The sequence below is a fragment of the Neodiprion fabricii genome, chromosome 2, assembly GCF_021155785.1.
Source record: "Neodiprion fabricii isolate iyNeoFabr1 chromosome 2, iyNeoFabr1.1, whole genome shotgun sequence".
Classification (NCBI taxonomy): Eukaryota; Metazoa; Arthropoda; class Insecta; order Hymenoptera; family Diprionidae; genus Neodiprion; species Neodiprion fabricii.
Genome location: NC_060240.1, coordinates 28,437,591 through 28,450,113, shown reverse-complemented (window position 1 = coordinate 28,450,113; position 12,523 = coordinate 28,437,591). Strand labels below are relative to the sequence as shown.

The following is a 12,523-nucleotide window of genomic DNA, read 5'->3' as shown; positions in this document are numbered from 1 at the left end:
GGTCAACATCCCATCCTTATTTTTTCCATTATCACAAAATTTGAGGAAAGACAATAATAATAATAATAATAATCATTATTATTGTTATTATTATTGTCAGCAACTAATCAATATAAAGCCTTATTTTAAACAAACAAAAATATACAGATTTATGTTCACGTTAATGCTAATACAGAGGAAGAATTGTTTAGTTAAAATAAGAAAATAAAAATATGTTTGTTGCGGTACCGATAGATAGAGATTTGAGTTCAATTACGTGGGAGGTGTGTAAGAGTAACGGACGATTTGTTATCGGTCAAAAGTTTCTTGGATTAGCCACCCGAGTCGGGCGCTACAATCGGGCAGAAACGGGGCAAACTGGGGGTGACGCAAGATTTTCAGATCTCCAGTCGAGCTCTAGACGTGGCGACGATCAGAAATGCTCGAGAAAGTTAGGTAGATATCGGAACGAAAGAGTATTTGAACAATATTGAAAGATTCTGTGAATGTAACCACGGCTCTCTGTACTGTGAACCCGTTGATTCGGTGACGTCAAAGGTCCTTGGTGACCTGACTCCTGATCGGAGGCGTCATTGGCTGTCGGTGTCTCTGTAGTGTCCGGGACAACGATTATGCAAAGTAATAATGATGCTCGACGATATTTTTCTAACCAAAATGGATTTGAGTGACAATAAATCAGAATGAGTTGCTCATCCTTCAATTTCTATTTAATTTGTAACTGTGAAAACGTACGTCCTTGTCTACGTCGCTCTGCCGGGGTGATTGGTCCGACTTACAATTGGCTAGTTTTTACTAGTGAAATACTACCTCACATTACAATATCCTTTGCTGCTGGAAAAGACAAGTGAGTGTGCCTTCAGGCAATTCATTGGTGATTATAATTCAATAATTTATTCATTTTTTGTGATACAGACTTTGCCTAGGCTATTTGCTCGCGGTGATGAATGTAATTACGTATTTTTCCTTTTAGATTAGAAATACCTGTACGGTGTCGACGTTAAATACACTGGAAAGTCGTGTGAAATTCTTTTTTCCTTTTCGAGGACCTTACTGAACACGGCTGCACTGATTTCTCCTGTGTTTCGTGTTGCCTGGTTTGATCAGCTTCGTAATATTTAGTTCCTTTAGTGCCTGCCGGAAGTCTTTCTTCCCCTCGCACGTCGCAACGTCAGATTCCCTGTTTTTAGGGTACATCAAATCCGAAGATTTCTCTGGTTTATTCTTGGAAAACAATTCGAAAAGGAAGACCACAGAAGCGACGGTCAGTCCGACGGTCAACATGACGAAACCGGAAGTCAGCGGAGTCAGGGCCAAGGGTATTGTTGTTCCGTTATTCTTGTCGTGCTCGACCAAAACCTCCCTCAAACTGGAGCTAGCCCGACGATGAATGACGTCCTTGAGGTAAAAGGATTTGAAGCCAGTCTCTATGGCCCGCAGCATCATCTACACTGACAATGGTACTAATGAAAATGACGATGAAATATACGGACAGGTTACTTGATTTTTCGACAAGTACGAACCATGTTCACTTTATCCACTAGCCACGGCTGCATTGCAAAGCATAAGTAGTACCCGCCAGTTGGATTCATCATTAGTCTGTAATTCTGAAAGAGGACGAATTCTCAATTTGACAAAAGTGAGGTACGTAACATATATCGCTTGTCACGTGCTTTAGAAATTTAGAATCGAAACTAACGTGAAAATCCGGCCCCTCCACGTCATTTTCAGGGAAAAAAACACCACCAACCACTCGACCAACTATCGCGTACTTTCCCTCCAAAATTCTCAGGTGCCTGTCTTGGTAATTTTTCTCAGATTTGAATCTTTGGGGAAGTATCGCCGAGTATTTGTCCTAGAAGCGAGTCACGCAACGTGATTAAAAAAGAAAATGAGTCAAATTCATGAAGAATATTTTCGGCACTTACGTTGAGGTTGACATATTCGTTAAACGTTGGCAGAGGACCTTCTCTGCCCCAAGTCAAACCAGCCTCGACAAATTGCTTGACAGTGTCTATCCTAATGAACGTAACATACAAAGCGCGTGTTCATAAGTAATCAGAGGATGTAACTGAGGACACGCGGCTGACGTTGCAAAATTTAATCATTCATTCACCTCTCCTCGTATTCAGTGCCGGTCAAAGTAGCAGCCAGACTGCTGCAATAGGCAGTGACCAAAACGAGCCCGGCAATTTGCCAGAATTGAAGTTGAATTTTGACGCCCGAAATTCTCCTCGGCATCCAGACTCCGATCAATCGACCCACCAGCTCCATGCAGGTATAAGAAAAACGACGAAAACCTTGTACGAAATCAATGCAATTTTATACCGCAACCACATATTCAGCATACGAAGTGATTGAGCCTGTGTCTAATTCCTCTTTCTTCAACTATTTCTTTTGTAAACTCACGCTTCGTGCTCTCTTGGGGCTTCACCCTTGCTCTGATCGTCATGTAGCACGTCTGCCATAATAAAGTTAGGATAACCGAAGTCCATACCAAGGGGGTGAAGGGCTTCGTCAGCGCCAAAAAACTGGTAAAGGGCTTCGGACGTGGGACCAGGAATCTTATCTCCAACAGACCCCAAGGGCCTGTCAGATTTGTAAGCATGTTGTGATCCGCTTTCAGCCATATGCCACCGAATGCGAGATCGACCTACGAAAGACGGCGAGTTCTCTCAAATTGTATGTTGGTATAATACTGATATCGAGTGATGTTGCAGTTCGTGCAGAGAAACTTGAGTTACCTCCTTCGCCAACAGCTGACTGATCATCCCCCCTTCCCATGTGTTGTTATCGGTAAGCCGTCCGTACCTGCGGAAAACACGTCTTAATATACAAATCGCAGGTGATCGAAGATTGTAAGGATGAAATTCACTTGTATTCTCCCGGCGGAGATCTGATGCTCCAAGTGAAATTCAAACGCTCTGCAATTAGCATAAACATCCGCAGCTCGATGCCATCTCTTTCGGAATCTGGAAGATGGAAAATAAAAAACAGAGTCAGCTTCCCGCTTGAAGTCAACTTCTGATGTCAAAGTAGGTAAAAAAAATCCTCCTTGGGTAGGTACAGTTTTGTTTTTAGTACAGGCATTGTATAAAGGTTCTGAGAAATCGATAATCCCGTCGCGTCCATTTAACATCCCGAAATTTGATCCACCGCAAATTAACGCCTTGTGGTGGATTTAATTTGGTGAACCAAAATGCAAAAATGTACTTGATTCGCGTGAAAATTGGTTTATTATTGGAAGGCTTTCGAAGGTCGCTGGTTACGAATCTTCACTCAAAATTTCTAAATTCAAATTGTTTGTTAAAATATAGTCGACTAAAATGAACGAAACTGATTTCTCATGATACGTCACGAAAAGTAAAATATTTTTGAGCCACCATATTTAAACCATTATATCGAGCATCTTCAATTTGGCCTTAGGTTTCCAATCTGGGACGCGCAAAACCTCTGAGAAACAGATTTCATCCCAATAATTTCACGTTTCGAATTTGCGTCCGCCGTACTGGATCCGGCATTGCGAATTTATCTAATGCGAATTCGGTTTCATAATTAGCGGCCTCTAAAACCCGAGTATCGGGTTACAACCGATTCATATGAATTTTTACATTTTGGCCCGCCATATTTAATTTCGGAATTTTGAGGGCAGTTTCATTAACAGTGACCTCGGAAACTCCCGAATATTAAATTTTGCGAAAATCGTTGGAGCGAATCATAAAATAATCGATGTACACTATATGGCGCCATCGCTGTTCAAGGGGTTAGTTGTGTACCAAACGATCGTGCTCAAGATAATGTAGCAGTGTGACTTTATACACCACTCGTATAAGTAATTCAAATAACTATCCCTGTCATAAATATGGCGTGCAGATTATAAGACAACTTTTTGATCACACCCTCGATGAGATACTTTATAATTACAGTTGAGCGATATTTTTTAACTTCTGATTCATTGCCTAAATACCCTTATTCACCCACACACGTAATGAATTACCAATGAACTCTTTTTAGTTTTGCGAACACCCTTGACACGCGATGGTCACGTATCTCACCATTATCTGTCAAGAATATCTCAGCTTCAATTCCGTTTACAGTTTTCTTCACCGTTCTCTTCAGATACATCATCGGAGGGTTGTAGTATGAGGCGATTTGCAGTTCCCTACCCTTGAAATTTGAGAGTCCATTTTTGAACCGCAGGTCTGTGTATCTGTTGTCGTAAAAATAAACACTTCGTGAATGGGGTTTACAGAGTTTATCATACCTCGGTCTCACCTTTCAATTTCCTCGAAATTTCTTGGCTGCAAAAAGTTTTCAGAGAGACTCCAGATCCCGGAAACTGTCACCAAGTTCACGTTGGCATTGTTGTATATTGACCCGTTGAACAATCGCGAATTCGCCAGCAAATCGCTGTCGTAAATTATCAGTATCTCCGTAGTGGAAATCGTAGACGGAACTCTGGAAAAGTACAAACGCTTCGTGGATGCCGATCCGTTTTTTTTCTTTCTCATAACTAATCGTCATTCTATTTCCCATCAACGATATAATATTTACTTGCTCAGTGCCCAGAGTAGATTTTCTTCAGTCGATGAAATTAGCAAATAACCTTGACAATCGTAGGTACTCTGGAGAATGATGTAAGGGTAGGAATATTCTCGGAGAAAATCATTCAAGGATTGTTCCAACTCATGGAATGTATCTGTTACAGTGAAAATAGTTTAAAAGGCTCGCTACGTAATGTCTACTCAAAGCAATCTAACGACTGGATTAATATAATTATCCATAAACATTGCACGGTTCGCACTGTAAAATCGCATCTAAATCTACCAACTCCCAATATAAATTTTGTATCAACATTTCACGCTATACTTACCATTGATAAATACATTGCAGCATCTTGCGAACGGAAATGATTCCTTCAGCATGGTTCGATAGTCGGTCTCAGAGATCCAGGATTTGGGCTCCTCGTGAACCAGAAACCGATTCTCTCCGGCAAAAACGATTCTATATAAGGTGCAAAGCCAAAACACGCATTTGATCATGGCAACCAGGACCAATCGAGTCTTGTGTTCGGATAGAGAGTAATACGAAAAATTGAGTTTCTCGTTACTGTTTTCGTTTTTTCTTTCTTCACCTATAATAACTAGACGAATATTTTCTCTGCAAACGCACAATTTCTATAATTTTTTATTAATTTAGTCGAATTTCCTTCTCGATTCAGTTAAGAGACGTCGATGTACTTGCCAGCAGAGCTGCACGAAAGCCAATGGAAAGGAAGGGCGAAAGAGTATCGATCTATACCGACGCAATGTGTGAACAGATATCATCTACCGCATGAATTTATACTGTGTATTTTATTTCCTCCCTTGTTCTATTATACGGCCGCAGTTTTGCTCCGACGGACTTGAGATAAGATGCTTTGTCTATCAAGTGTTATTTCGCATTTCGGTATGTGCAGCTATCGAAAATCGCAGGTAAATAAGCCTTTTTTTAACAACGCAAGTGCAATGCGGAACTTCTGAAAGCTCGACTATACTAATTGGCAGTGAAACGGTTTTTACCGCAGTTATGGATAAAAGAAGACACGCGAACCGTACATATAGTCGATTACAGTCACGTACCATAGATTCGCATAGTATAAAGAAATAAGGAATAACAAATGAGCGCTGAATTCATTGTACTAATTGATCGCGCATTCGTTGCTCTTGTTGTTAGATGTAATAACAGGGAGTCTATTCATCCCAAAAATTCAAGACAGGCTCATTTCTGCTGGCGATTACATATGCGTATGAAAATTCTCATTGGCAATTAGTAGGTTGGGGAAACATTCGCAAATCTAAAGCATGGGATGACCGTTCAGTGAATTGAATTGTACAATCACAGTTTCGTTGCAATTTCTTATTCATGAATCGCAAAATTAAATTAAATTACGCAAATTAAATTACGCAAACCAGCGATGTTCATTGACCTTTCAATTGTTCCGGAGGTCTCGTTAATCGCCGCTAAAATAATAAATTGATTGATAAAAAAAGGCCAGCTGGCATTAAAGATTATTTGAGGAGCTAATCTACTTTGGGGATAAAAAAAATACGTGAGACACAAATTTTTCCAGTTAAATAACACGGTGTCACAAAAATAAAACGAAACGATACTGGAGTCGGTAGCCTACGATAGATACTTATGTATTCAGTGGTGACAGTTATTTGGATCAATTCTCCACTCGACTACAATCCGGTGTAAACAAATTAATGAGTGATAAGACGATCATTACGCAGTTATGCAATATTATCTTGACGTTTATGATTGCGAGTAAAGCCGGCCGCCTCAGGTTTTATCAATTATCAGCAAAGAGTGTAAGACTTTTAAAAGACAACGGCGAATGTGTATCACATTTGGCCGTGTGTCGACACACTCTACGGTAGTCTTATATCTGGCTCTGACGTAAGTTGCGTTGAAATCGTTCGAACGAATACGCGAGTCTTTCGCAAAGCATCGCATAATCTGAATTTAAAATTTATTTCGTTAGCAAGCGTATCCTCTGAATTAGTTTCATTCGAAGCGTCGCGAGACCTGTGTTGACTCAATTCCAAGAGCAACGTTGAAATGAGTACACTTCTACTGTTCAGCCGATCATTCTTTCTTGCCAGCAATGGTGAGTTACGCAACAAGCACATGTATCTCTTATTCCTGATATACTTATAATATACGCAATAACTGTATGAATATGCATTGTACAATGATGTTTGAAACGTCTTTGCACGACCTCTGCTCAACTTTGAGTAATTAAATTCCCTATATCGACCGCATTCCATCTGCAATTACTCATCTCTTTCCAGGGAGAAGACAGCTTTCGAATGTCGGTTTTATCGGCTTGGGCAATATGGGCGGCCACATGGCGAAAAACCTGATAAAAAAGGCATGTATACGTACGTAAGTAAGGACAAGTATGAGGCGATGGAACTTATCTCTCAACGTGAATGACAGGGATACAAACTAACGGTTTTTGATGTCAACGGAGCAGCTGTATCAAGCTTGGTTGAGGCTGGCGCCAACGGTGCAAACTCTGCAGCCGAAGCCTCGGAAAATGCGGATGTGGTAATATCTATGCTACCGTCAAATCAGCACGTCTTGGATTGTTACTTTGGTGAAAAAGGTGTCTTGAGGTACCAAACTTATTTATATTAAATCACCCTATCTGAGTAAAAAGAATTATTTCTATCTGTCAAGTGGTTGATCATCTGTTCTTCCATTTCTACCCATGTTTGAGACACAAACTATAATACTAGGAAATTAGGTATACGGTAGAAACCTTGTAAGTCATTGCTCTTTGAACAACTAGATCACAATGTTCAGAGCCCCAAACTTTGGTAGCACTTACAGAGCATCTAACGTACCTCTACTGTTTAACCACGATGTTGAATTGAGTCAAATTGCAGTTCGGTCAAGAAGGATGTTCTTCTGGTGGACAGCAGCACAATCGACCCGTCAATTTCCGAGCAAGTGTCAACCGCAGCTAAGAAAATCGGTGCGCGATTTGTCGACGCTCCTGTCTCTGGAGGTGACTGTTGTTTTAGCTTTTTTATCTGTCGAACATACCGCATAAAATTTCGGCTTCGTAGCATGGTGATGAACCACTTTACTCGAGGTAGTGATCAACAGGTGTCAACGCTGCGAGCGCCGCGACGTTGACGCTGATGGTCGGCGGTTCGAAAACGGATTTCGAAGACGCTGAGCGAGTGCTTGTCGCAGTCGGATCACGGGTGATCCATTGTGGCAAGGTCGGGGCCGGTCAGGCAACGAAACTGTGCAACAACATGCTTCTGGGGATAAGCATGATCGGGACTGCAGAGGCATTTATACTCGGAGAAAGGTTAAAATTTTTTTTAAGTGTCGGGCGAACAAAATCTTGAATTGAGCGTTCTAATGCCGGTCCGAACATTTTTTTCAGACTGGGACTGGACCCGAAGATCCTAGCCTCGGTCATAAACACGAGTTCGGGCAGATGCTGGTCTTCCGAATTGTACAATCCGGTTCCAGGCGTTCTTGACAACGCCCCCAGTACGAATGGTTACCAGGTACAATGCCGGATGCTGTGTGCTACTGCAAACGTGAAAACTTTTTTCCCAATCGAGGTGAAACGTGTTTTTTTCATCTTGTCAACAGGGCGGATTTGGCACAGCGTTGATGACTAAGGACTTGGGACTTGCTCAGGCCGCTGCATCACGGACCGAAACTCCGAGTCCGTTAGGATCTATCGCCTATCAGATTTACAGAACAGCCATGGGCCACGGACACAGCAAGCTGGACTTCAGCGTTGTGTATCAATTTTTGAAAGGGAAACAGTAGCTCGAACCAATGTGATTTTTACTATCAGGAGAACGTATGCTGATCGAAGATACTACGCTATTAACAGAATCTCACGGTATTACATGTATGTGCATTATAGTCGTGTCCAATATACTTACATACTTTCTAATGCATGAGCTTAATCGTACGAAGAAGACGAACTCTTTTACTGATTTATAAAACACTTGAAATTCTTTTGCTGTGCATTCGCGTCTTCTGCGGAAATACTTTGATCATTCTAAAGTTAGTTCATTCTAAATCTGCTATTTCAATCAAAACTCACTACGCCCATCGACACGCAGTCTGAGATGACTTTACAATATGTCCGGTTGCCTGAAGCATGGTTCTGAAAACGTTGATAACGGTAATCGGCTAGAATCGTTGATCTTTGTTTTACTCGCTGCTCCGATTCAATGTTGGTACAAGTCTATATCAGTGGTACAAGTACAGAAAGTTCACTCTTTTATCCACCAAATGATTAAATGCACGAAGTATGCCGTCTTACCAACTACGTTGCGGACAATTGAATATTGGTAAGCCTGTGCATTAGGCAACCCGTCATACGGTCATGGTTTGCCGGTGGTCCCCTGGTAGGCTCAGAACCCGTAAAATGTGTAGTGAAAATGGTTCCACTTATTGGTCAATTCAAGAACTATTTTGGTCGCAATTAAATTAGCGGGAATCACGGTTCGTTTGGATCGAATCTGAAGTATTATCATCTTTCAATATGAAAAAAAAATCACGCTAATTGCTACAGTATTTCAAATATAGTAGTTAGGTTATCAAAGCATGGCTACAATGACTAATTATCTGAATATACCAATATATTGATATCTGCTATGCTTCAAGATATAATATAAACCTGAAATAACAAAATATCTGATTACGAGGATCTTGTGATGTGCCTACTTCATGCGAAAATTGACACTTGACCATCGCTGAAATCGTCAATTGATTCGTGAAACTGCACAGTAATGTTTTCAGAGACTACATTCACCTCAATTAGCTGCAGATAATAATCGTTAATCGGAAATCAGTTAGAACGATGAAACCTCTGCAGTATTATCGTTAAATTTATAGATATTGATAACTACTCTTATTGTTTTTACAGCTACGGAACGATAGACAAGGTCTTAGAATGACGATAGAGTTACGGTGTTAGTGTTGAGTATGTGTTTCATAGTGAATTCGGTTCACGCAAAAAAAAAAAAAAAATGCACACCGAGTGCTCTGAACTCTTCGTGTCACATAAAATATAATACGCGTAATAATACTTGTAGCTCGTCTAATAACGACTACCTCTCTATGTACAGAACCCACGCAATGAAGTCGTTTGCGATATTTTGTTCGTTATACGAAATTGTCATTCGAGTCGTGCCGGTTACTGGCAAAAAAAAATTATATATCATCATTGGAGTGGCTCACCCACGAGATGACACTTATAATATATAATTGTTCGGGAAGTATCCAAGTACTCGTCGCACTAGTAGCGCAAAAATTGTTTAAGGACTTTATCAAGTACGCACTAGGTACAGGATTGTGACGTCACATATGCAAACCTCCAAATTAATCGCATTTGCGCCGACCAGACCATATTTATCAACATATTCATATTTTCGCGATAATTAGATATGACATGCCTTGATTACTTGAAGTAATAATCGTGCCTCGTTTCTCAATACGAAGTTCTGTATATTCAGTCAATTTTCCACGTCAAAACTTTTTGAGTCAGTAAACATTAAAAAAAAATCATACCACGCAATCGCTGGAAATGTTCATACGTTCCGTTAGCATAAAATATCGTCAGGTTCTTGTAGAGCAATTTTTTACCTTCGTACACTGAATGCGAAGCTTTCAACTAGACGTAGAATTTGTTTTATTTTTCATCTGGACTTTTTGCTATTATCGTATATAAGTCACGCAAAGTATTTTGGATTCGTTTTGACAGTTTTTTTGAATTTTTCCCAATCCAAAAAGCTTTATATAAACTAACTTTCCTACGGTTCAATACGTGACAAATCTTATGTCTACTGGTTTTTCTGTATAAATCTGCAGTTAATCGATAACAACGTTGAACGTTTATCAAATAATTCAGTGTTATTAATTCAAGTGCGTATTTTTTCTAATACACTTTTCCTCCGTGTATTGTGATGAAAAAATTCCATTCCGAGAGAAATCATCACCTACGCATTACCCGATAACAATCAAGTAACAGGGCCGTAGCTGCGGGTCGCGTGGCGTAAAAGAGGCAATTTGGCCGTCATGTATACATATAACACACAAGGATTGAAATCATACGGGACGACGTGAGAGTTGGAGCGGTGTGTGGAACTCTATGGGAGCTGGACTCATCCCCCCGATTAATCTACAGGATCAATTCGCCCGGGGTTCTTCGGGGCACCGCACGAGGAAGACACACAATAAACACCATGCGATATATGCGTATAGGTATATAGTACGTTGCTCCAACGACTGGGTCCTTTTATTTGCGCGAAGTGCTTGCGACGAGAAGAGGTCAAAAGGCTCGATGTGAAACGCGTCAAGCCATAGATCGCATGCTGTCGCAGAAGGGTTCGCGCAATACGTTGCAAATATACCGCAAATATACGCTTGAAGCCGAATCGTGCAATCTGTTGCGTCTTCGTAATGCGAAAGAGATTAGAGGAACGAAATATCTGCTGAAAAGAACTAGTTCATTCCTTATGGAATTCATAATGCAACAAGTTATTGCATAACAGTATAGATGCCGTAAGCGTCTAAGAGATTGAAGGAATAATTCTTGAACAACAGGGAACCTTGAACCTGAAATATACCTCTGTGTGTGACTTAAATTTCTGACTCTGGATTGAGATTTCGATAGGGTATAAAAACACGTGCACGGATATACATTAACGGGGAAAATACTAAACGCCTGTTTTATATGGCTATGTATATGTACGATTCTCTCCTTCATGCCACCCGCAGCAAAATCTTATGCGGGATGAAGTGTACCCAACACCGGACCACCATACCATACCACAGGGTTCTCGGCTCTTGTGTGTGCCTTCGAATCCCACAGAGTCCAGTCCGATCGTCCCACCCTCGTTGTTATAACGTCATGAGAAATTTATATTGTTATAATTTCGTTCTCACGGAATATGTGGGTCGACTGGAGCCGACTAAACGCGTACAGATATAGGCGCAGGCATATATCTTACAAAAAGAGGTAAAAACTGTGCCCCCCTACCCAGTTCTCTGTCAATCTTTGGCCTATTGAATTTTTTTTTTTTTTTCTTCTTTCATCAACCATTTTACCATCACGATGACTTAACGATTCGCGAGTCACGGATATTATAGGAACCAGATACGTGACGAGACGGAGTTTAACCCGAGAGATATTCACAAAAATACTCAGAGAACACGTGTCGACATGTGGGCAACGGTAATTACACTGCAGTTCCAAACTGCATTCAGCTCTGCACATGGAGTCGTTAAATTCTTGAGCTCCGCGTATACGTTAATATACGTATACGTATAGATCAAGCGCCGGGGAGTTGTCCTCTTGAAACTACATACGGGTGCAGAAAATAATGGGAATAAACGATAGAATTTGAATTACGTATATTCCGTTCTCTGGCTGTCTCAATGCCGAACTTTTTGACCGTTGATCGTGCATGCGAACCTGAAATTTGATCGGTAAAGTTAGGTAACGTAATATTTGAATCGAGCGTCGAATCGATGGTCCGGTTAAAACGTGACGGAAAGCCTGGGAAGATTAGGAGGTCGGTGGAAGAAAACCTACGTATATGTGTCCATACGTGCACGTACTAACATGTGTAGACAATGTAGACATATGTGAATATCCGTATAGATGTAACAACAGAGATGCCCCGTCGCCTTGCCGCAATTATCCTCAATTGAAACAATTTAGTTCAATTTACGTTAACTGGCTCAATTGGTACCAGCGAGGAGGACTCGACGGTAACTCTGTTCACGAAAGAATGGAATACTGGCTTATACGCCGACTAAAAAACTTGACGAGACTCGTTGCCGCGGAGTTGCTTGCGACTCTTCAGGAAATATTTTATTTAAAAATTATTTCAATTAATATATTCCTTCGAGGTAGCGCGAAGAAGTACTCATTCATGATTTGTGAGGTGCATGGTTTGAAAACTGTACAGGAATCCGTAGACGAACGATC

The 12,523-nt window shown here is 40.8% G+C and overlaps 2 protein-coding genes across 7 annotated transcripts; one reads left to right on the top strand and one right to left on the bottom strand.

Annotated features, from left to right (window-relative positions):
- Positions 1–872: 872 nt before the first annotated feature.
- Positions 873–12,136, bottom strand: LOC124175880. 5 transcript variants are annotated; one of them, XM_046556479.1, is made up of 13 exons: positions 11,355–12,136; positions 4,871–5,001; positions 4,552–4,696; positions 4,273–4,455; positions 4,053–4,207; positions 2,873–2,969; positions 2,742–2,808; positions 2,407–2,650; positions 2,114–2,297; positions 1,926–2,016; positions 1,697–1,852; positions 1,521–1,604; positions 873–1,443 (listed from the first exon to the last, which is right to left on the bottom strand). In XM_046556479.1, exons 2-13 carry the CDS (start codon positions 4,920–4,922, stop codon positions 1,048–1,050), a joined length of 1,854 nt encoding a protein of 617 aa, XP_046412435.1. In that variant the 5' UTR covers positions 4,923–5,001; positions 11,355–12,136; the 3' UTR covers positions 873–1,047. The 5 variants fall into 5 exon arrangements, with proteins under 5 accessions (XP_046412435.1, XP_046412433.1, XP_046412438.1 ...); XM_046556477.1 differs by having other exon boundaries at positions 11,360–12,136; XM_046556482.1 differs by lacking the exon at positions 11,355–12,136 and adding an exon at positions 7,392–7,422 and having other exon boundaries at positions 4,871–5,131.
- On the top strand, positions 2,900–8,504 carry LOC124175887 (3-hydroxyisobutyrate dehydrogenase, mitochondrial). Of its 2 annotated transcripts, XM_046556501.1 has the most exons (8): positions 6,388–6,438; positions 6,524–6,649; positions 6,834–6,913; positions 6,982–7,160; positions 7,434–7,555; positions 7,657–7,867; positions 7,946–8,072; positions 8,161–8,504. In XM_046556501.1, exons 2-8 carry the CDS (start codon positions 6,601–6,603, stop codon positions 8,341–8,343), a joined length of 951 nt encoding a protein of 316 aa, XP_046412457.1. In that variant the 5' UTR covers positions 6,388–6,438; positions 6,524–6,600; the 3' UTR covers positions 8,344–8,504. The 2 variants fall into 2 exon arrangements, with proteins under 2 accessions (XP_046412458.1, XP_046412457.1); XM_046556502.1 differs by lacking the exons at positions 6,388–6,438; positions 6,524–6,649 and adding an exon at positions 2,900–3,032 and having other exon boundaries at positions 7,019–7,160.
- Positions 12,137–12,523: the final 387 nt, after the last annotated feature.

What these genes read in the sequence shown, in the direction of transcription:
- LOC124175887 (XM_046556501.1), top strand. Translation starts at nt 6,601, where the DNA reads ATGAGTACACTTCTACTGTTCAGCCGATCATTCTTTCTTGCCAGCAAT. An exon ending in CGAAAAACCTGATAAAAAAG is followed by an intron (nt 6,914 to 6,981) that starts GCATGTATACGT and finishes CGTGAATGACAG; the next exon opens with GGATACAAACTAACGGTTTT. An exon ending in GGTGAAAAAGGTGTCTTGAG is followed by an intron (nt 7,161 to 7,433) that starts GTACCAAACTTA and finishes GTCAAATTGCAG; the next exon opens with TTCGGTCAAGAAGGATGTTC.
- LOC124175880 (XM_046556482.1), bottom strand. Translation starts at nt 5,039, where the DNA reads ATGATCAAATGCGTGTTTTGGCTTTGCACCTTATATAGAATCGTTTTT. An exon ending in TCTCCGCCGGGAGAATACAA is followed by an intron (nt 2,809 to 2,872) that starts GTGAATTTCATC and finishes TGTTTTCCGCAG; the next exon opens with GTACGGACGGCTTACCGATA. An exon ending in ACGAATATGTCAACCTCAAC is followed by an intron (nt 1,853 to 1,925) that starts GTAAGTGCCGAA and finishes ACTCGCTTCTAG; the next exon opens with GACAAATACTCGGCGATACT.